At 34.4% G+C, this 19,097-nt stretch overlaps 10 protein-coding genes and 4 pseudogenes across 14 annotated transcripts, besides 2 other annotated features; 3 read left to right on the top strand and 11 right to left on the bottom strand.

Annotated features, from left to right (window-relative positions):
• Positions 1-13,822: part of a mobile genetic element that runs on past the window's edge.
• On the top strand, positions 1,463-1,882 carry TVAGG3_0939600 (protein of unknown function, DUF4108 family; the record flags this gene model as incomplete). The annotated part of the gene is made up of 1 exon (XM_051252864.1): positions 1,463-1,882. The coding sequence occupies one exon, from the start codon at positions 1,463-1,465 to the stop codon at positions 1,880-1,882; it is 420 nt and encodes a 139-aa protein (XP_051078438.1).
• Positions 1,899-2,351, bottom strand: TVAGG3_0939590 (uncharacterized protein; the record flags this gene model as incomplete). Its single annotated transcript, XM_051252863.1, has 1 exon — positions 1,899-2,351. One exon carries the CDS (start codon positions 2,349-2,351, stop codon positions 1,899-1,901), a length of 453 nt encoding a protein of 150 aa, XP_051078437.1.
• Positions 2,814-3,263, top strand: TVAGG3_0939580 (protein of unknown function, DUF4106 family; the record flags this gene model as incomplete). Its single annotated transcript, XM_051252862.1, has 1 exon — positions 2,814-3,263. The coding sequence occupies one exon, from the start codon at positions 2,814-2,816 to the stop codon at positions 3,261-3,263; it is 450 nt and encodes a 149-aa protein (XP_051078436.1).
• Positions 3,730-4,149, bottom strand: TVAGG3_0939570 (uncharacterized protein; the record flags this gene model as incomplete). Its single annotated transcript, XM_051252861.1, has 1 exon — positions 3,730-4,149. The coding sequence occupies one exon, from the start codon at positions 4,147-4,149 to the stop codon at positions 3,730-3,732; it is 420 nt and encodes a 139-aa protein (XP_051078435.1).
• Positions 4,832-5,242, bottom strand: TVAGG3_0939560 (organellar and viral DNA polymerase type B; the record flags this gene model as incomplete). The annotated part of the gene is made up of 1 exon (XM_051252860.1): positions 4,832-5,242. The coding sequence occupies one exon, from the start codon at positions 5,240-5,242 to the stop codon at positions 4,832-4,834; it is 411 nt and encodes a 136-aa protein (XP_051078434.1).
• TVAGG3_0939550 (organellar and viral DNA polymerase type B) lies at positions 5,919-6,764 on the bottom strand (the record flags this gene model as incomplete). Its single annotated transcript, XM_001297759.1, has 1 exon — positions 5,919-6,764. A coding segment is annotated over one exon (846 nt), but the record flags the coding sequence as incomplete, so codon positions are not given.
• On the bottom strand, positions 7,753-8,091 carry TVAGG3_0939540 (uncharacterized protein; the record flags this gene model as incomplete). Its single annotated transcript, XM_051252859.1, has 1 exon — positions 7,753-8,091. One exon carries the CDS (start codon positions 8,089-8,091, stop codon positions 7,753-7,755), a length of 339 nt encoding a protein of 112 aa, XP_051078433.1.
• On the bottom strand, positions 8,906-9,554 carry TVAGG3_0939530 (annotated as a pseudogene). The gene has a single exon. A coding segment is annotated over exon 1 (649 nt).
• TVAGG3_0939520 lies at positions 9,790-10,375 on the bottom strand (annotated as a pseudogene). The gene has a single exon. A coding segment is annotated over exon 1 (586 nt).
• TVAGG3_0939510 lies at positions 10,704-11,125 on the bottom strand (annotated as a pseudogene). Its single transcript has one exon. A coding segment is annotated over exon 1 (422 nt).
• On the top strand, positions 12,293-12,855 carry TVAGG3_0939500 (uncharacterized protein; the record flags this gene model as incomplete). The annotated part of the gene is made up of 1 exon (XM_051252858.1): positions 12,293-12,855. A coding segment is annotated over one exon (563 nt), but the record flags the coding sequence as incomplete, so codon positions are not given.
• Positions 13,823-15,384: 1,562 nt separating the features above from the next.
• Positions 15,385-15,683, bottom strand: TVAGG3_0939480 (annotated as a pseudogene). The gene has a single exon. A coding segment is annotated over exon 1 (299 nt).
• A 572-nt stretch (positions 15,684-16,255) lies between these two features.
• Positions 16,256-19,097: part of a mobile genetic element that runs on past the window's edge.
• TVAGG3_0939470 (protein of unknown function, DUF4107 family) lies at positions 16,877-17,173 on the bottom strand (the record flags this gene model as incomplete). Its single annotated transcript, XM_051252857.1, has 1 exon — positions 16,877-17,173. A coding segment is annotated over one exon (297 nt), but the record flags the coding sequence as incomplete, so codon positions are not given.
• Positions 17,736-18,497, bottom strand: TVAGG3_0939460 (uncharacterized protein; the record flags this gene model as incomplete). Its single annotated transcript, XM_051252856.1, has 1 exon — positions 17,736-18,497. The coding sequence occupies one exon, from the start codon at positions 18,495-18,497 to the stop codon at positions 17,736-17,738; it is 762 nt and encodes a 253-aa protein (XP_051078430.1).

Genomic DNA, 19,097 nt, shown 5'->3' with positions numbered 1-19,097 from the left:
CCTGTAAAACTTTTATGTCCTATGTATTTGTCAATGACGGCAGAAAGTTTCGAATTGGAAGATGCAACTGGTGAAAGTATTGTATTACAAGAACAACTTCAACAACAAATAGCTCAAGAACAACAAATGCAACAAATGGAACAACAAAGTCAAGAATAAAAAAAAAAATTTTTTTTATTTTTATAAAAATGTACAGAATAGATGTTTCAGATTTTTATGACTTCCAAGCATTCAGAAATATGTGTCCATTTAGAGACTATAACAAAGCAGTCGAGAATTTGAAACGTTTAGTCATTTATGTCGACTCTGCCCCAGAATGTTATGTTATGAAAGAATGGGATGTAGTCTTTAACAAACCTAAAGCGACAATAGTGTCTGAACAAGAATGTAGACAGAAACTTAAGAAAATAAAAGTCGTACAAGTTGGAATGAAGATGTTAGATGCTTGGGATATCTTATTGTCAAAGTTAGAAGATTTTTCAGTTCGAGGTATAAAGTTCTATACACCTTCTCCAAACTTCTATTCTATCTTCACTGGATATAAATATGAACAAGTAGAATGGAAAGAAAATATTATAGAAGCTTGGTTAGACCATGTCAAAGAAATTATATGCAATGGAAACGAAAAGGTTTATGAGTATATCTTATGTTGGTTTGCAAACATCTTACAACATCCAAGTGCTAAAAATGAAACTGCTCTCATTATAATTGGAAAACAAGGAACTGGTAAGAACACATTCTTTACAGATATCTTATGCAAACTGTTAGAGGGCTATTCGAACCCGAATATGACAAACTTAGAAAACATCTGTGGCAAGTTTAAACTCCTCAATAGAGAATATGAAACTTATAGTATGTAACGAACTTCAAAGTATAGATACAACAAAAGTTTTTGAACTCAGATGCTTTGAAGAGTCTTATAACAGACAAAGTTGGAGTTGTTGAAAGAAAATATAAAGACCAAAGAGTTTGTGAGAATGTTGCAAACTTCATTATGGTTTCAAACAATACTGTTCCGATGAAGTTAGAAAGTTCTGACAGAAGATATGTAGTTGTCAGAACGTCAGATTCTCATATGCAAGATACAGAATATTTTGACGACTTAGCAGAAACTTTGACATCTGACTTTTACAACCACTTGTTCTCATATTTTATGACATTAGATATTTCAAAGTTCAATCCAAGACAAATTCCACATACCGAAGAGAGACAAACATTGTTAGAAGCAAACAAGAGTGTATATGAACTGTTCATAGATGAAACTGACTTTGAGTGTTTAGATGAAAGGTCATTGTACGATTCGTATAAACAATATTGTCAAGAATATGGTTATATGGCAGCTTCTAAACGAACATTCTTGGCAAATGTCAAAAGTCTTTTAGATGTTCAGAATGGTGTATATACAAAGAAAAATTTTTCTGAGTAAATTTTAAAAAAAATATTTTTTTATCCGATAGAAAAGATGGCAAAATTCATCTCAGTAAACAAGTACATGTCAGGACTTAAAGAAGAACTAGACCCATTCACATATTTGAATGTTTACTTCTACCATTTTGAAAAGTCTTCATTCAGCAAAGTTTGGAACATCGAACCAGTTAAGTTTGCTATTGTGACTAAAAATGGTGCGAAATTTGAAGACTTAGACATAGAAGGTTTGTTAGCAGTCAAAGAAAATTTTGACAGAAGGTTCTCAAACCTTAAAGAAGGCAAAGCATACAAACTTGTTATACCTTATGAACCAAAGAAAGCAGACGACTATGAATATTATGAGTCTAAGATAGTTGAAGTTCAAGGTAAATTGGGTAAAAAGATTTTAGAGTCTAAGCCAGTGTTTACTCCTAAAGAGGAAGAGAACATTGACATTGACCCAGAAATGTTCTAAAAATAAAATTTTATTTTTACATGTCAAATTTCTTTTTCTCTGGAACTGGTTCAGGTTCTTTCTTCTCTTCTTCTACTTTCTTTTCTTTCTTTTCTCTCTTCTTCTTTTCTGGTGGAGTTATGTCAAATTTGGCGCAACCATATTTATGTAAAAGTTCTTTGTCCTTTAATAGCTCTTCTATTCTGTTTTCTATTTCATCTTCAAGAACAGCGCATGTGTCTTCTTTGCATTCTAAGAAGTTTTGTTGGACTTCATCTCTCCAATCGGCGTCATCTCTGTCAACAAGTCTGTCATTGACAAATTTTAAGACTGCTCTGCTTAATGTTTTATGGTTCTTGTCATATTCCCAGAAACAGAACTTTAGAACAAATTCACCTTTCTTGTTTACACTATGTAAGATTTTATGGTCGACAGATGTTTTGCTGTCGAAAAGCTTGTCTCGAATATAGATAGCGAAATCGCTAGACATTTTCTAAAAGATAAAAATTTTAATTTTTCTAAAAATATGTTAGAAAAAAAGTTTGCTGACATTGACAAGAAATTTGAGAATGTTTTAAACAAGAACAAGAGGAAGTTAGAAAATGCTCAGATAAAGCCTATACATGACAAGTTCTTATTTGCTCAGAATGGTATAACAGGTCTAATTGCACCACCTGGGTCGGGTAAGACTTTCACTTATCTTAAAATGGCTGCACAACAACAAGAACTAGATGAGAAGAACCCATTCTATGAGTTAGTTGTTATTTGTAGTACTTCTGGTCAATTTGACCAAACCGTCAATTCGTTCAAAAATATTATAAAGAAGTCTAAGTTAGTATGTATAAAGGATACTGAGTTGTTAGATTGGATAAAGAAGTACCAAAGAAGAGTTTTGAAGTATAATGCTATAAATGAGTATATAAATTCTAAGTTTAAAGACCCAAATGAGGAAATGCAGAGAATATTAGAGAAGAAACACTTCAGAAACAAACAGAAAGAGATAGAATACATTTCGAAGAAATTGCAATCTTACGATTGGAAGACTTACCCTCATAGGTGTCTTCTTATCTTAGATGATTTCGCCTCTCATCCTTTGTTAAAGAATAGAGAACAAGATATGTGTCGAATTCTTAAGAAGCTCAGACACTTTAACATCTCAGTTGTCATTTGTGTACAGACAGCAAAGAGTTTAAGTAAGGATGTTAAAAGAATACTTACTGACATTGTACTTTTCCCCGGATTGTCCGAAGACGATTTCATGGAACTTATGAAAGAGTCCATGGCAGGTAAGTTTGACAGACATGAACTATGGGAGAAGTACAAAGTCATACAAGACCCTCATACTTCTTTCAGAATTCATATCTACGCAAACAAAGTTCAAATTGTAAAAAGTCAAGCTTGAAAAATGTAAGTGTTTAGTCTTAGTAAGTCTGTTGTGGTGCTGGGGCTGTCGGTTCTTCTGGCTTTGGAAGGCATTCAGGAAGAGGAACGTCAGTCGTCCGTTTGTGTCCTGTCGGATGGAAGAACTTTTCCTGTCGGAATGAAAATTTTTTCCTGTCGGAAGAAAAAACTTTTTCTGTCGGAAGAAAAAACTTTTTCTGAAGTTCGACCAAAAAGTTCTCAATTTTCGAAAATTTGAATGGTTTACGGACGGACAACTGGAAGAGTTCTTCTTGTCGTCGGGAAAAATTTTTTCTGTCGGAAGGAAAAACTTTTTCTGTCGGAAGGAAGAACTTTTTCCAGTTGTCGGGAAAAACTTTTTCTGTCGGAAGGAAGGACTCGGAATGCCAGAAGGATTTGACAAGGCAATTTACCTTATAGAGCTACCTGAGCCATCTGAAGTCAAGCTTGAAAAATAAATGGTTCATCTACCCTACTTGTTTGAAGTTGTCAAAATACTCTGTTATTTTTTCCTTTAACAATGGTAAGTCTTCTTTGAAGGTAAAAATTGTACAACCTTTAATATCATAGTGTGTTTGAGGTAACGTATCTTGAACTATTTGTTTCACATCTTCATTCGGTGTCATTGAAATCGGTAAGTTTTCGCGATAGAACCAATTTCTGTCAGATTTGTAAATCTTAGCAAGGTCGTAAAAGCTTTTGTTGTTTCTTCTGACTAAATGCAACATAACCATATCTCTGTCTTCTTCATTTTCCATCTCTTCAGTATAAATCATATACTTATAGTTCTTTTCCTTTCCTTTTGGTACCGAACGTGGTATTCTTTTCTGAATGCTTTTGTCTTTTGCTTCAATGACTTCATCTTTTGCATGAAGTTTCTTTTCCATATCTTCACGTTCTTGTCTATGAATTTCGTCAAGAAGTCTGTAAATATACCAAGCATAACGAGGCGAAGCCCACATTGCAACAGCATTTACTAAAAGTCTATGTACATAATATCCTCTTAAATTTATTGGCAAATTTTTACGATTTTCATGTGTTTTATGCATGGCCGGAAAAAGTCGGTCTAGAGAAATTTCACTCAAAAGTTCTTGTGTGCTTTGGTTCCTAAACCAGTCGTCTGCGTGTTTAGTATCTGGAGCAAAACATGCTGTCAAAATACTTTGCATTTGGTACATATCGTCTTTGACCGAACGAATGAGACGGAGTTGTTTGTTAAACTGAACCCACTCATATTCTTCATTTATAGCTTCATGGACTATAACTGTTGTTGTGTTCTCTGTTGTTGACATATCTGTCTTTACATACAAAATAAAAAAATAAATAAAAATAAAACTAACTTTATTTTTTCTATCTTAAGGAAATTCATGATTTTCATAGAGTTTTGGCGACTGGGTTTTTTTATCTACTCGCTGTTCTTCACTGTTTCCGAGGGAAGCAATCTTATGCCATTTTACTCAGAATTTTGTTGCTGAATTCAGCAAAAATATATTTTAGGGTAGAAGGTTAGATCTAACCTCTTTTCTAACCTGTTTTTTTCACAAGCGTTTTACATGGTAAACGTTATTTTTACATGTATTTTTCAGCAACTTCGTCAAATAATTTTATAGCTTTATCTATCTCATCTACTTCAAACGTTTCTTTACCTTTTATGGGAGCACCATACATTTTCTCAAACTTTTCAAGTAGTTCTGTTTCAGCAGCTCTCATATCGTTAACGAACACAACCTTGACTCTATTGACTGTACTGTCATATCTTTGAGTTATATTATATGTTCTTCCTATCTTATATCTCTTTGTATTGAAGTCCTTCGGTTTCTGAACGATGTAAAGTAAGCCTTCACTGCAACGTTCCGTATCGAATGAACCATAAGTTATGAAGTTATATCCAACAACTGGGTCTAACCATAACAAAACTATTGGTATAAGACTTTTGTCTATAAGATATGCTCTTGTTCCATGAAATGCTACTGATATCATAAGCTCAGGATTTCTTGTCAAAATTTTCTGAGTAGAAGCAATTTTAACCCAGTCCTTCGGTTTCTTTCCAGATGGAGATATAATGTCTGACAAAGAATATTTGTTGTATTTCTTTGAGTATCTTACGTTTAAATCACCTATTCTAACCAATTTGGTGTTATTGTCTATTTTTCTAACTGTTTCAAACTCAGTGTTTGTCATTTCTGTTCTTACATACAAAATAAAAAAATAAATAAAAATAAAACTAACTTTATTTTTTCTGTCTTAAGGAAAACTCATGATTTTCATAGAGTTTTGGCGACTGGGTTTTTTTACCTACTCGCTGTTCTTCATGATTTTCATACGGAATCTCTACCCTCGGTTCTCCGAGGGTAGCAAACATATGCCATTTTACTCAGAATTTCATACGGAATTCAGCAAAAATAAAGTTTATGTTAGAATGTTAGATCTAACACGTTTTCTAACATGGTCCAAAACACACAAAACTCATGAAATTTCATACGGAATTCAGCAAAAATATATTTTAGGGTAGAAGGTTAGATCTAACCTCCTTTCTACCCTCTTTTCTACCCCAGTTATTTTATAAACGTTTCACATGGTAAACGTTATGAATTCGTGAGACTCTAAACAGTTTTGTAGCTTCTATTTCTTCTGTCAGTATGTCAAAAGTTTTAACAATGCCGAAAGTCTCTTTATACTTCTTCTTGACGTCAGATAGAAGGAAATCGTCAGCAGTTGGATAGTTTTTGTTCAGAAATGCTAACATGTCCATTTTATTTTCTGCTGGTTTCTCTGCTTCTTTCTTTAAATCTGCATAGTCGTTTCTCATTCTTTCTATCTCTTTGACGGAGTAGTTATATCTCCTCATTGCCGCTTTACATTTTGAACATTGCGGGTTCATTTTTGTGTTATATTCTGAAACCTTACCTGCTAAAACAACTAAAGCGTCAATGGTTTTCTTTAACTCAAACATAGCGGGTCTTATTTGTTCATTCCATATTTTACATCTTTTATCTTTATCTCTTATCTGCCATACACATTTTGCAACTAATGTAACAAAGTTGTCGTAGGTCTTAAACTCCCCGGATTTATATATGTCAGAAACATTCTTATATACCATGTCGCAATCTTTGTCCATAACTTTATGGTTGCAATGAAAACCAAGGAATTCATAATTTACCTTACGAATGAACTTCTTTATTTCTACTGAGTCAGTTGCTTTGACTTCAATTTCGTCGAATTCAGGAATAGTGAGTTTTTGTTGTTGGATTTCAGGTAGTTTAGGCAAATGGTCAATAATGTCCTGCATTTCATAAAGATACTGTTCATTTGTTTCATCTTTCGCACTACAGTCTAAATTACTTGTTAAAAGTTCTTGCTTTATCTTCTGGATTTCTGTTTCAAAAGTATATGAAGAAGGAATGAAGCTTTTCATCTCTACTAACATAGATGTTGGATTCATGACTAACGAGTTAGGTGCTGTTGTTGTTTGAACTGTTGTTGTGCCGATTGTTGAAATCATGTCTTTTATACAAAATAAAAAAAAATAAAAAAATAAAACTAACTTTATTTTTTATTTCGGGAAAATTCATGAAAATTCATGAGGGTAGAAAAGAGGGTAGAAGACAGGTTAGATCTAACCATCTACCCTAAAATATATTTTTGGGTCCTTTACACTCATTACGAAGAAGTCATGACAAAACATTTACGAAGAAGTCATGAAAATTCAAGAGGTTAGAAAAGAGGGTAGAAGACAGGTTAGATCTAACCATCTACCCTAAATTATATTTTTGGGTCCTTTACACTCATTACGAAGAAGTCTTGACAAAACATGTACGATGAAGTCATGACAAAACATATACGAAGAAGTCTTGACAAAACATTTACGATGAAATCATGACAAAACATTTACGCTCATTACGATGAAGAAGTCTTGACAAAACATGTACGATGAAGTCATGACAAAACATATACGAAGAAGTCTTGACAAAACATTTACGATGAAATCATGACACTTTTTCATTAGATAACTGTTATTTTTTGACGAAGTGAAGAGTGACACTTCGTCAAAAAAATCCCTGAAATCATATCTTTTATACAAAAAATACAAAAAAATGACACTTTTTCATTATATAACTGTTATTTTTTGACGAAGTGAAGAGTGACACTTCGTCAAAAAAATCCCTGAAATCATATCTTACATACAAAATAAAACTAACTTTATTTTTTATTTCGGGAAAATTCATGAAAATTCATGAGGTGAAATGAGGGTAGAAAAGAGGTTAGATCTAACCTTCTACCCTAAATTATATTTTTGGGTCCTTTACGCTCATTACGAAGAAGTCATGACAAAACATTTACGAAGAAGTCATGACAAAACATTTACGAAGAAGTCATGACAAAACATTTACGAAGAAGTCATGACAAAACATTTACGAAGAAGTCATGAAAATTCAAGAGGGTGAAAAAAGAGGTGAAAAAACAGGTTAGATCTAACCTTCTACCCTAAATTATATTTTTGGGTCCGGGAACAACTTTCTCTCAATAGGGGCTGTGGCATAATCTTTGCGTAAACGGTTCAGACCTTCTTCGAACTCTTGGTCTCTCTTCGATTTGGATTGAGATTGGAATTGCTGGGGTGGAGCTTGCTGGAACATCCAAGGGTTGGGGAAGTAAGGCATAGGCTGAGGAGGGTAGTTCGGGAAGCCTTGTGGTGGGTAGTAACCTTGAGGTGGAAATTGGTAGTAAATCGGAGGTACTTGCTGGAACTGAGGTTGCTGAGGAGACTGTTGTGGTTCTTTAGGTTCCTCTGGTTTGGGAATGGACTGGGTTGGTGGGACGTGGGACATTCGTTTGTGGCTTAACCGTCGGACCACAAACGATAAAAATCTCTGCTACTAGCAGTACTGCTACTGACAGTAGCAGTACTTTTACTGACAGTAGCAGTACTTTTTCTGACAGTAGCAGTACTTTTACTGACAGTAGCAGTACTTTTACTGACAGTAGCAGTACTTTTACTGACAGTAGCAGTACTTTTACTGACAGTAGCAGTACTTTTACTGACAGTAGCAGTACTTTTACTGACAGTAGCAGTACTTTTACTGACAGTAGCAGTACTTTTACTGACAGTAGCAGTACTTTATCGTCGAAAACCCTCTCAAATTTTCCTTTTTACTGACAATAGCAGTACTTTTACTGACAGTAGCAGTACTTTTACTGACAGTAGCAGTACTTTTACTGACAGTAGCAGTACTTTTACTGACAGTAGCAGAGATTTTTATCGTCCAACTTTACAAATGTAAACTTATATCGTTCTATTTTCTTCACTAGGGTCTAACACCAAAGTAACCTTACAAATGTAAACTTATATCGTTCTATTTTCTTCACTAGGGTCTAACACCAAAGTAACCTTACAAATGTAAACTTATATCGTTCTATTTTCTTCACTAGGGTCTAACACCAAAGTAACCCATGTACATGAAATTTCACTGCATAAAAGGAAAAAACCTGCGCGAATCGGGATTTGAACCGAGGTCTTCGACGCCTTTAACGAGGTAGCCCATACCACTGAGCTATGAGCCGCTTGCATATTCACAAAAATAAATTGTTTTCATGAGTTTTCTACGATGTTAGAAAAAATGTTATTTTCTAATATCTTCACATTCAATACTTTTTCAGCACTTTTCCGTAGTTATATATGAAAGACAATTCGAGATAAAAGTCATAGTACAATGGAATAATATGTTGCACACCATTTGTTGTGAACCAAACTTGAAAGTCAGAGAAACTGTTACTAGGTGGTTCGTAGAATTTAGAAGCAAAGTCATAAAAGTCCTTACCAATACATAGAAAACTATTGTTGCTTGAACTGAAACTTGCATGACACATAACATTTTGAGGGTCAAACACGTTTCTATAAACTGTCAAATCTGCTGGTGGAAGTATAAATTTAAATGGACCATCTGGTGGTAATGGTTCGTTCTGGTTTAGTAACCGAAGAAATTGTGCCCAAGAACGTTTGTCTACTCCCCAATATAAAAACTCTGTATCTCTTGGAGGGTTAATTTCAATCTTTTGAAATGAAACGGTGGAGTTCATCTTGTCATATTCTAGTTTCAGATAGTATGTTCCATTTAGTAAAGAGTCGTATTTTTCTTGAAATTCCCAATAATATTTGTTCATTTGAGTTTGAAAGTCATTTAGAGTTTTCTCAAGACTTTCGTCTGAACGAACTGTAAAGATTCTCATTTCGTCAAATTTGTCTATTAGACCATCAGAACCTTTATACTGCCCATGAAAATACTGCGAACATAAATGCGTTAGTTCTATTTGAAAACAAAACTCTTCTAAATCCTATTGCCTTTGCATCTGAAGGACTTTGAAGCCAACGAATTGGATAGTCAAACCTGTATATTCGGGATGAAATTTCTTCATCTGATATTGTCCTACCAGCATTTGTAAAGATATAGTCTAACGGTTTTGTATCTGCTACTTTTGTTCTTTGTTTTTCAACCTGAAGCATTTAATATATGTAAAAATATATTGTTTTAAAATGGTATGCCATATAGCTTCTTGAATTTGTTAAGAAGTATTTGAACGTTTTTTCCATCTGTATCTCTAGTGTTTACATAAGCATAGCCCGCCTTAGTAAAATATACTTGTAATTTCCTATAGTTTACGCCGGTATAAAAGTAGAAAGAGTCTTGTTCTTCGCTATAGTAGTAAAAACTCAAACGTATGCTTGCCATAGTCTGTAATTTCAATTGTTTCATCGTCTAGTTCGTCGACAAATTCGAATACAATATCTCCAAATTTGCCTTTGTTCTTATTGTTTTCAGAACAAGTGACCCAACGTAAGTTTTCAAGTCTATTGTCGTTTCTTATATGGTTTATATGGTCTACAAAAGGTAAATTGTTAGGATTCAGTATAAAATGAGTTGCAATGACAACATGTTTAAGATAGTGTTTTCCACCCATACTAACTATAGCATATCCGTCATTCCCCTCCCATTCGCTTAAAACTCTTTTTGTCTTTTTGTTTCTGACTTCAAATGACTCACAACAGTGAATTTCATATTTCTCATCTAACAAACAAGTTTCCCAACGGTCTTCTCCAACAAACTCAGCGTACATTTCAAATAAAATAAAAAATGTCACTTTTTTAAAAATAAATTTTTTACTTCATGCAATGTTCACTAACATCGAAAGGCATGTCCATAAGACGTTCTTCTTCTAACCTCTCTAGTCTGTTTGGATAATTGGCACGTGCTGTTTCCAAATCCATTTCGTAGCGAAGACCAGCCAGTTTGTCATAGACTTTTATGGGTCTTCCCTTCCTATATTTAAACTTCTTCGAAAACTCTCCAACCATATCTTTTGCAACTCTGCTTTTATTCTAGCAGATTTTTCTATCCATTCTATATGGGGGCATTTTTATAAAAATAAAAAAATGTTTTTTTCTTTACTTAACATAACCGCCTGCTGCCATAAGTCTTTGACGCCAACCCATACCAGCTAATGAAGGTTGACTTGGTTTAGTTTCCAAACTAAACTTTGGTTTTGGTTTATCTTCAGTTTTTGGTTTTTCTTCTTCTATCGGTTTTTCGTCACTTTTCGGTTCCTCTGACTTTACCTCACCTGCAGGAACAGTTGTGTTGTCAACATCTTCATAAATATCATATGCCATTTGTTTTTGTTTTCCTTTCAACTTTTTGTGTTTGTTGTAAAGTTTAGAATATTTCGACTCTAAGTCAATGAGATGTTCTATAATGAACTGTTGGTCAGTGAAGTAAACTTTTCCATCTGTTGTCTCGAAAGCTCCTTCAGACTTCAATATTTATTTGTGAGAGTCTGTTTCTTTTTTTGAGATACTAGCCGTTCCATTTCTATGAAAAGTGACTTTGTAGTTAGGGTTTGTATTTCCAGACCTGGCACTTTCTATTATTGAATTTTTCTCTTCATCTGTAAGTTCTTTGACAGGTTTTGACAATGGTTCTGAACTTTTGTTTGTGGTGTCAAATCTACCGTTTCAACTTCTTCGGTCATTTCATCTCAGTAAAAAATTTTAGTTTGGTTTGTTTTCAACTGGTTGTTGTTGTTTTTTAAGTCGGTCTAAACTTCCTGAGGTATAGGAAGAACTTGACAAACACGTGGTGTAACTGCTGGAAGTCGACAAATCCATCTTGAACCCATTTGTCTCAATGCTGTATTGTTCATTTCATCTCAGTAAAAAACTTTACATTCCCCACGTTTGAGGCGGTTGAGGTTGGTTATTGTTTACCCATTGTTGTGCATGGTTATATCCTCTGTTAAAGAATCTTTCACCTTGGTCCATATAGTGTCCTGCTTGGTTATAGTAGTCATTTGCTTTGTTATAATAGTTTCCTGCTTGTCTTCCTACATTGTCCATCCATCCTTGAACTTTTCCTCTTGTTTCAGGATTTGGAATAAGATTTGCTGCATCTCGTGCTACATCCAACCTTTCTGTACAGTTTGTATAATAGGTTGTGCTTTCTCTTTAAGTATACCTAATGTACTCAAAATCTTCCTTCCAACTCCAAATACACCTCTGGCTATTGTTCCCACTGCGGGCAAAAATCTGGATGCAACTCCTGCTAATGCGCCAAATAAACCCATTTCTTATAGGGTAAAAAATGACGAATCCGAACAAGGACCCTATGTTTCTAAAGCGACAAAGAAAGCACTCATGATAAAAATCTTTAGTTCAACACCAAATGCTTGGTTTATGGATATCTTGGAAAACATTCGAGAGTTAGAACAGATGGACCTCCATACTGGTTAATATTGTTTGGTCAAAACACAAGATACTGTGAAGCCATACCATTATGGTCCAAAAATATTTTAGATGTAAAAACTGCTTTGACAATATTCGTTGACAAATACCATCCAACAAAAACTGACATCTGACTGTGAAAGTTCTTTCAAATCAGATGATGGTTAAAAAACTATCTGCGTTCAAAAAATGTAAACCAATATTTCATTGTCGACCAAAACCATTCTGCTCTTGGTGTCATTGACGGTTGTATAAAAATGTTAAGAGACTTAAACCAACCACAAGGTGGTGAAGCAAATGAAATGTCATATGACGACAAATATAGACACTTCTCCATGGCAAAGATGAGACAAGTTTTAAATATTTACAATAACCGTAAACAAAAAGGTTTGGGAAACCACTCCCCCGAAGAAATGAAAAACAACCCCGACTTAGAGAAAGACTATATATTTAATAATTTAGTCAAAAGAGACAAACAAGAAAGAATGCCGGGCTTCAAACTTCAGAAAGGTGACAAAGTAAAAATAGAAATACCCAAACGCGACCCATATGAAAATACTATTGACTATGACAACAATGGGAACCCGACAGGTACTCACATTCGTGTTCGTAAAAATAGAAGAAAGTATACAAGAGAATATTATGAAGTTTTAGGCAAACATGGCAAAATGTACACACTGCAAGCAGAAGATAAAACTACTATTGTCAGACCTCGTTTCAAACTTGTCAAAGTTCAAAGTGGTATACTTTCAAAGACAGTTCCTAACAAATATAAGACAACTCCTGACGAATATGCTAAAGAAGTTGAAATGACGACTAAGCAATTCTATACCATGCGTAAACTGTCATGTAAGGTGGCATATATTCTTACTTTGTCCCGTTGTTTGTGTATACCTGAAACGCGATGTGTATGGTTTCCATCTCCCTGAGTGTTACCCCAGAAACAATTTATAGCAAACTGAACGTTGTCTTTAACATCATATCCTTTACCTTTTGTCATTGCCGACCAATCCCAAAATTTATGCTTATGCCAACCTGCTTGAGATGTACTTAAATCTATGTAGTGACTATGTGCAGGTAAATTTTCACCTGAAATCGTTTTACTTCCACCTGTTTCCTTTGAAGAGTTTGCACAATACAAAAACTGTCGACTATTTGAGTCCAAGTTCCAAAACCAAGTACTACTTCTGGTCTGGTAGAGTTCATTGACGTATAAATAGAGCTATAGGATATAATGTTTGAAGTATTTCTGTCTTTAATGTTTGAAGCTCTTTTTTGTCTGCTTTCTTGTCATATAAATCTTGAGCAGTGAATTTAATATTATGTTCATCCTTCATGACATAAACATCTTTACATCTAATGTTTCTCATCGTCGTTATGTCGTCATCCGATGTTAAACCTTGTGGAAAGTTAGGAGGTTTACAATATATTGCATCCCCACCAGTTTCTTCAACCGTTCCTTCAATACTTTCTATAGCAACAGTTGTAAAACTTGTATGTGTATGGTTCTTATTTGCTTTCTTCTCTAACTCATCGTTAACATAAGTTTTATCTGCTTTAAGGTCTAAACATCCTGAAACCCATCCTGTATCGGCTTTAGTTTTTAAAATCTTTGATGTCCGTTCATGGTACCAGTCAACCCTTTCTATAATTTCGTTATCTTTTTCATCCACATATTCCTTATCCGCTTTCTTCTCTAACACACTAGCCACATATTCCTTATCTGCTTTCTTTTCAAGGCTAACGTTTAAGTCTGTTATTTCAGATATAGAATGTGTATGAGTCTTTTTAGAATATTCGTTTCAGCTCTTGTCACTTCACTTGACATTTTATTGTCAACATATGTTTGTCTGCTAGTTCAGGATGAGTATGTTCTTTCGTTGCATATGTTGCATCTGCTCTGTCATGTTCTTCTTGAACTTTTTCAATGACATATTCTTTGTCAGCTTTGTTGTCAATATCTGCTTTCAAAAGAAGTTCAGATATAGGTTTCTCGTTTAAAGTTCCTTTTGTTGGATTTATACAGACAGTATGGTTCTTATTGTCTTGAAACAGAAACTCATCTGTCATTGGGTTTAATGTCAGTTTTAAGTTTCCTTCTTTCAATGACTCAGATATCTTAGAATAGTTTGAAAAGTTTGTTGTGTTCTTATTTAGAGCTTGCACAATGAGTTGTCGGTTGTGTTGTATTTCTCTCATAGACGCTGTTTCATTTGACATTTTTTATTCTAGATAAAATATGCTTCCAATAAAAAAGAAAATTCAAGAGTTGCTACAACTAAACCATTAGATGAACTTTTTACTAATGTCGGTCAAAAGTTTGAGACAGAGACGTAAAGCATGAAGGCTATCGTTTTGACTACCCATTAAGATGGCTAAGAGACCCATCTGTCACAAAAGCTATTGGCTTTCGTAGAATGAAGTTTGTGTCTGTAGAAGATAAAAGTTTTCCATTTATTGTAAGGTTTCATATAGATTATATATCTGAAGGGAAACGAAAAATGTGGGAAGAAATTGAGCTAATACAAGTTGACCTTTCATCTTCTCACAGACTGCGTTAAAAAATATAGAAGATAAAATAAATTCATGTTATGCAAAATATGCTGATGAATATGCAAATACCGAGAGCACACTTTATGTGAGAATTGTATATGACAAACAAAATTCACAAGTGTCATTTCAAATCTACGAAGACAATCCAAAGAAAGACGAACAAATATATACAGAATTCACTGCAATGTCATGGTATTATTTGCAAAGAATGTTAAATCAGAAAGTCAAACTTCCTTTAGCAAATATTTACAGTCGATATGCAAGAGATGAACCATATTTATTTAAAGATGTTTTCGACCCAGCTGCTATTATTGTTCATGCTTCATTTTCTGGCGCTCAAAACTCTTTCTTATGCTTGGCAAATGACTTTTACGAAAAACCTACAAAGTTATATGAACCACCAAGTGGAAGTATTTCAGACTTTCAAGTATGGTTTACTACAGATGGAAGAAAAAGAATAATTCCATTATACCATGCGTTTTACTTAGAACTTAGTTTCATATACAACTACTATCGAACGGTAAAAATATAATTTTTTAATACGGTTGAGGTGTTGGATTTGGTTGCCAACTAGACTGTGGTGCAGGTTCAGGCTGTTGTATAACAGGAGCTTGTTCTTCTGGTTCAGGGTCTTTAGGTATAATACCAACAAACTGACCTACTCTTTTACAATATTTTTGACTCCGTTCCAAATTCCTCTTCCTACGGTTTTTATTCCATTCCATATACCTCTTCCAACATTTCGAAAGAAGTTTCCTATCTTACTGAAGAAACCCATTTTACTATATGTAAAAATCTAATGTCCGCCTAGTCTCTTACGTTTCCTGTTGAGTTCCATAGCATTCTTTAACTGGAGCTCATACATTCTGTTTCTCCTCTGGTAGAAAACATATTCTGGGTCAACTCCTGTGTTCGCGTCATCTGCATAAAGTTGTTTATATCCCACTTCAGGGTTTGTATAAAACTCTTTCCATCTCATATTTGCATACCATGGTGGCAAACCTAACGCAGCGTCATTTGACATGGCAGTTTGCATTTGTACATCTGTTGGCACTTGACCATAGTTTGCCATTGCAGTTTGTATTCTAACTTCATTTGGAATATTCTCTGGGTTTGGTTGTCCAGGTTGCTGTGCATTCGCTAAGTTCTGTGGTGCGTCCATTTAATATTAGATAAAAAATATCTCTTACGAGTACATATACTGAACATTTGCAGGCATTGGTTCATCTTCATATTCTCTGTACTTTTCTGCCACGTCAAATAAATAAATGACACAATGGAAAAAACCTAAAACAAGTAGTCCTATTTCAAACCACATTTACTTACTAATAAAATTTCTTTATTGTGACACTTTCTCCAGTTTATAGGACCTCTCTCATATTCTATCTTGTCATATATAAACTCATAGTCATGTATGTCCTCTAACCATCTCATAACGGTTTCCAAACCACTTTTATCGGATGTAAAGTAAAAGCATGGATGGTTATGTAAAACGTCTAAAGTTTCTAAAGAGTCTCTCAAAGTCCAGTCTACTTGGTATTGAAAATCCCATGTGTTATAGAACGGCGGGTCCACTATAAAGAAAACATTTTCCTTGTCTTTATATTTTTCATACAACTCTGTCCAATAACATCTCACAAACTCTATACCCTCAATATATTTTTCTAAGTTAGTACACCAGTCTTGGGTATGGTGGCACTGCGTTCCACCTTACCCAATACTTGTGAATTTGACACTTTACAAAACCGTTAACGTACATTTTACAACATGAACGCAAAAACTAACTTAACCTTAAATATTTACAAAGCCGCCAACCATTTCACCTCACTAACGAACTCACTAATGAAAAAATAAACGTTCTCATAAATTTTCTTCTATATCTTCATCGTCAATGTTAACTCTATTGTAGTCATACTTGAAGTCATAAAGTTTCTCAAGTTTTGAAATGCATAGTCTTGTTAACTTACCTTCATCATCATAAGTTTTTATAAAACTACCATGACAATCTTTATACACAGTCAATGAAAAGTCAACTGGTCTAGGATGAAGTGTAAAGAACATGTTATGCTCAGGAAGGAAGAATAAATGTTTAAATGTATGTTTGTTATATTTTTCGATTTGTATGAGTTGCTTTTGTTCTGTCATTTACATCCAAATAAAAATTTTCAGTAAAATAAAAAATTAAATGATATCACCACCCTCACACGTATGAAAACATAGCACAAAAATAAATTTAGGTGAAGTGGTGAGATCTCACCTCTTTTTTCACCTTTTTCACCCACTTGAATTCATTGCTTTATAACTCTCTTCCTTGGTTTCTTTTTAGTTGCTTTCTTCACGTCTGTCTCCAACTTGACTGTCTTTCTTCTTCGTCCGTAATGATACCAGTTACTTCCACCAGTCAATGGGTCAAATGGTCTTTCGTAAGGGTTTCCATACATTCCATAGGGACCATACGGAAGAACTACTGGTGGAGGAAGAGTTCCATCGACTCTATTTAAATGCATTGTTTCACCTTTCATCTGGTCATTAAAGTCTTTTGCGTGTTTTGCAAACTCATCGTCCTTTCCTAAAGCATTTTCTGACTCAGTCGCAACCAAATTGGATGCTTTATTTATGAGCCCTATTTTATTTAATCTTAACTTCTTTGCAACCCAGCCTCCAATCTTTCCTTTATTTGCATCTAATGTCTTCGAAACTCTTCCTCCACTCATTTTATTTACTGCGTCATAAGCTCCAAGTGCTTTTGCTCCAAATGCTAATGCTTTTGTTCCCATTGCGCCTAAAGCTGCCCAAGCTACCATTTACACCATATTAAAATCATCTCTCTTCAATATTATCTCATAAAAGTTCTCGTTACTGGAGAAAGTCAATGAAACATAAACATTCTCATGGACTTCGTCCTCGCCGCGTTGCGGCTTCATAAACTTCTTTCTTATATCATCTATCGCTTCAAAATGTCTGAACAATTGCTAACATCTTCTACAACAGTTATTTCATCATGAATGACCTTCAAGAACAAGCTCATTTAATATGCTATTAAAATCATCTCAATAATGAGTCCATCCTTTCCATCTTTAGGTAGCACAACATCTTTCATTGAAGAAGGTTCGACAAGTCTTATGTTAAACTTACTGACAAAGTTTGTTATACTATAATGCTTCGGCGGCGAATACATATGTTTGAAAGACATAATATAGATTCTTCAGCAAATTCACTTATACTGGATTTTATAACAATGTTCTCACGAGACCAAATACCACCAATTGACAATCTTGTAAGCAATCCTGCTGAACCTTCAACTGTAAACGTCGATGGTAACATTCCACGAAGGTCATCTATTGACATCGTTGAGTCACTGAATTTAAATATTTTCTTAAAGCAATCGTCATTATCTAACCATGCAATAGCTTTGAAGTTTTCATTCGAATATACATCTGCTTCATTAAATGTAAAACCTGACTTCTTTGCAGAGATGACTTTAAAATCTATTGAGTTTGTTTCAAAATTATATGCTATGGTAACTTCTGAAGGTAATGGATGTCCTTCCGCAGTCAGTTGTTCTCTCACTACCGTTTGAAGCTTTGTGTTAAAAACTTTCATGTCATCTCCTGTGTCTAGGTTCACATACACAGCAACAGGAAAACTATCTTGCTTCTTTGTTTCATCATTATACCTCAAAACATTAAAGTTCTTCAATAATATTGTTCTTCCTGCTGGAATACTTCGAACCTGTCTGATTTCAATAGCTTTCTCACCTCCTACATACTCTACCCAGTGTCTTGGATATTCATAAGTATACTGACTTTCTTGAATTTTGGTTGGTTTCATCATAACGTGTTCATAGTATATCTTTATACTCTTGTCAGTTAGACTCGGTGCTATGTTCTGAATATTTCTGACTTGCATTTTTAATGGAGATAAAATGAAGCATTTAATACATGACGTAGATGAAGACATGAATGAAACTACAGACAAACTTAACTCTTCTCTCATTCTTCCTTTCAGTAAGGACTATGAGTTCTGTTCAAATGGGTTTATTTCTATTGTGGAAAGATGGGTTCAGGTAAGACATTTAAACCTCATTCGTCATATACTCATAACAGAGCGTTTAGGAAACGACTCATATTATGACCAAATCATTATATCAGCAACTTCAGACTCTATGGACTCAACAGCGAAAACATTTATGTCAAAAGTTCAAGCCTCTGTCGTTAAAGTTCCAGACAGTGAACTCATTGAATTTCTTCAACGTTACATTCGACGTAAGAGGAAATATTATGCCATCGTTGAATTTATACAGTCAGGAATGCAAAAGACTTCTGAGGAGATGGAAAGAATTATTGACAAACACCACTTACGTCATACTCAGGAGTTTACGATATGAAACGACTTACAAACTACATTCTATCAAAACTTTCAAAATACCCCTTCAAAAAGTATCCTTCAAACACTCTGCTCGTTTGTGACGACTTCGCGGAAAAGGTTTAGTGTCAAAGCCTGACTCAC

Source organism: Trichomonas vaginalis, chromosome I (assembly GCF_026262505.1).
Source record: "Trichomonas vaginalis G3 chromosome I, whole genome shotgun sequence".
Taxonomy (NCBI): Eukaryota; Parabasalia; order Trichomonadida; family Trichomonadidae; genus Trichomonas; species Trichomonas vaginalis.
Note: the sequence above shows the minus strand (reverse complement) of the source record. Positions and strands in the feature narration are given on the sequence as shown.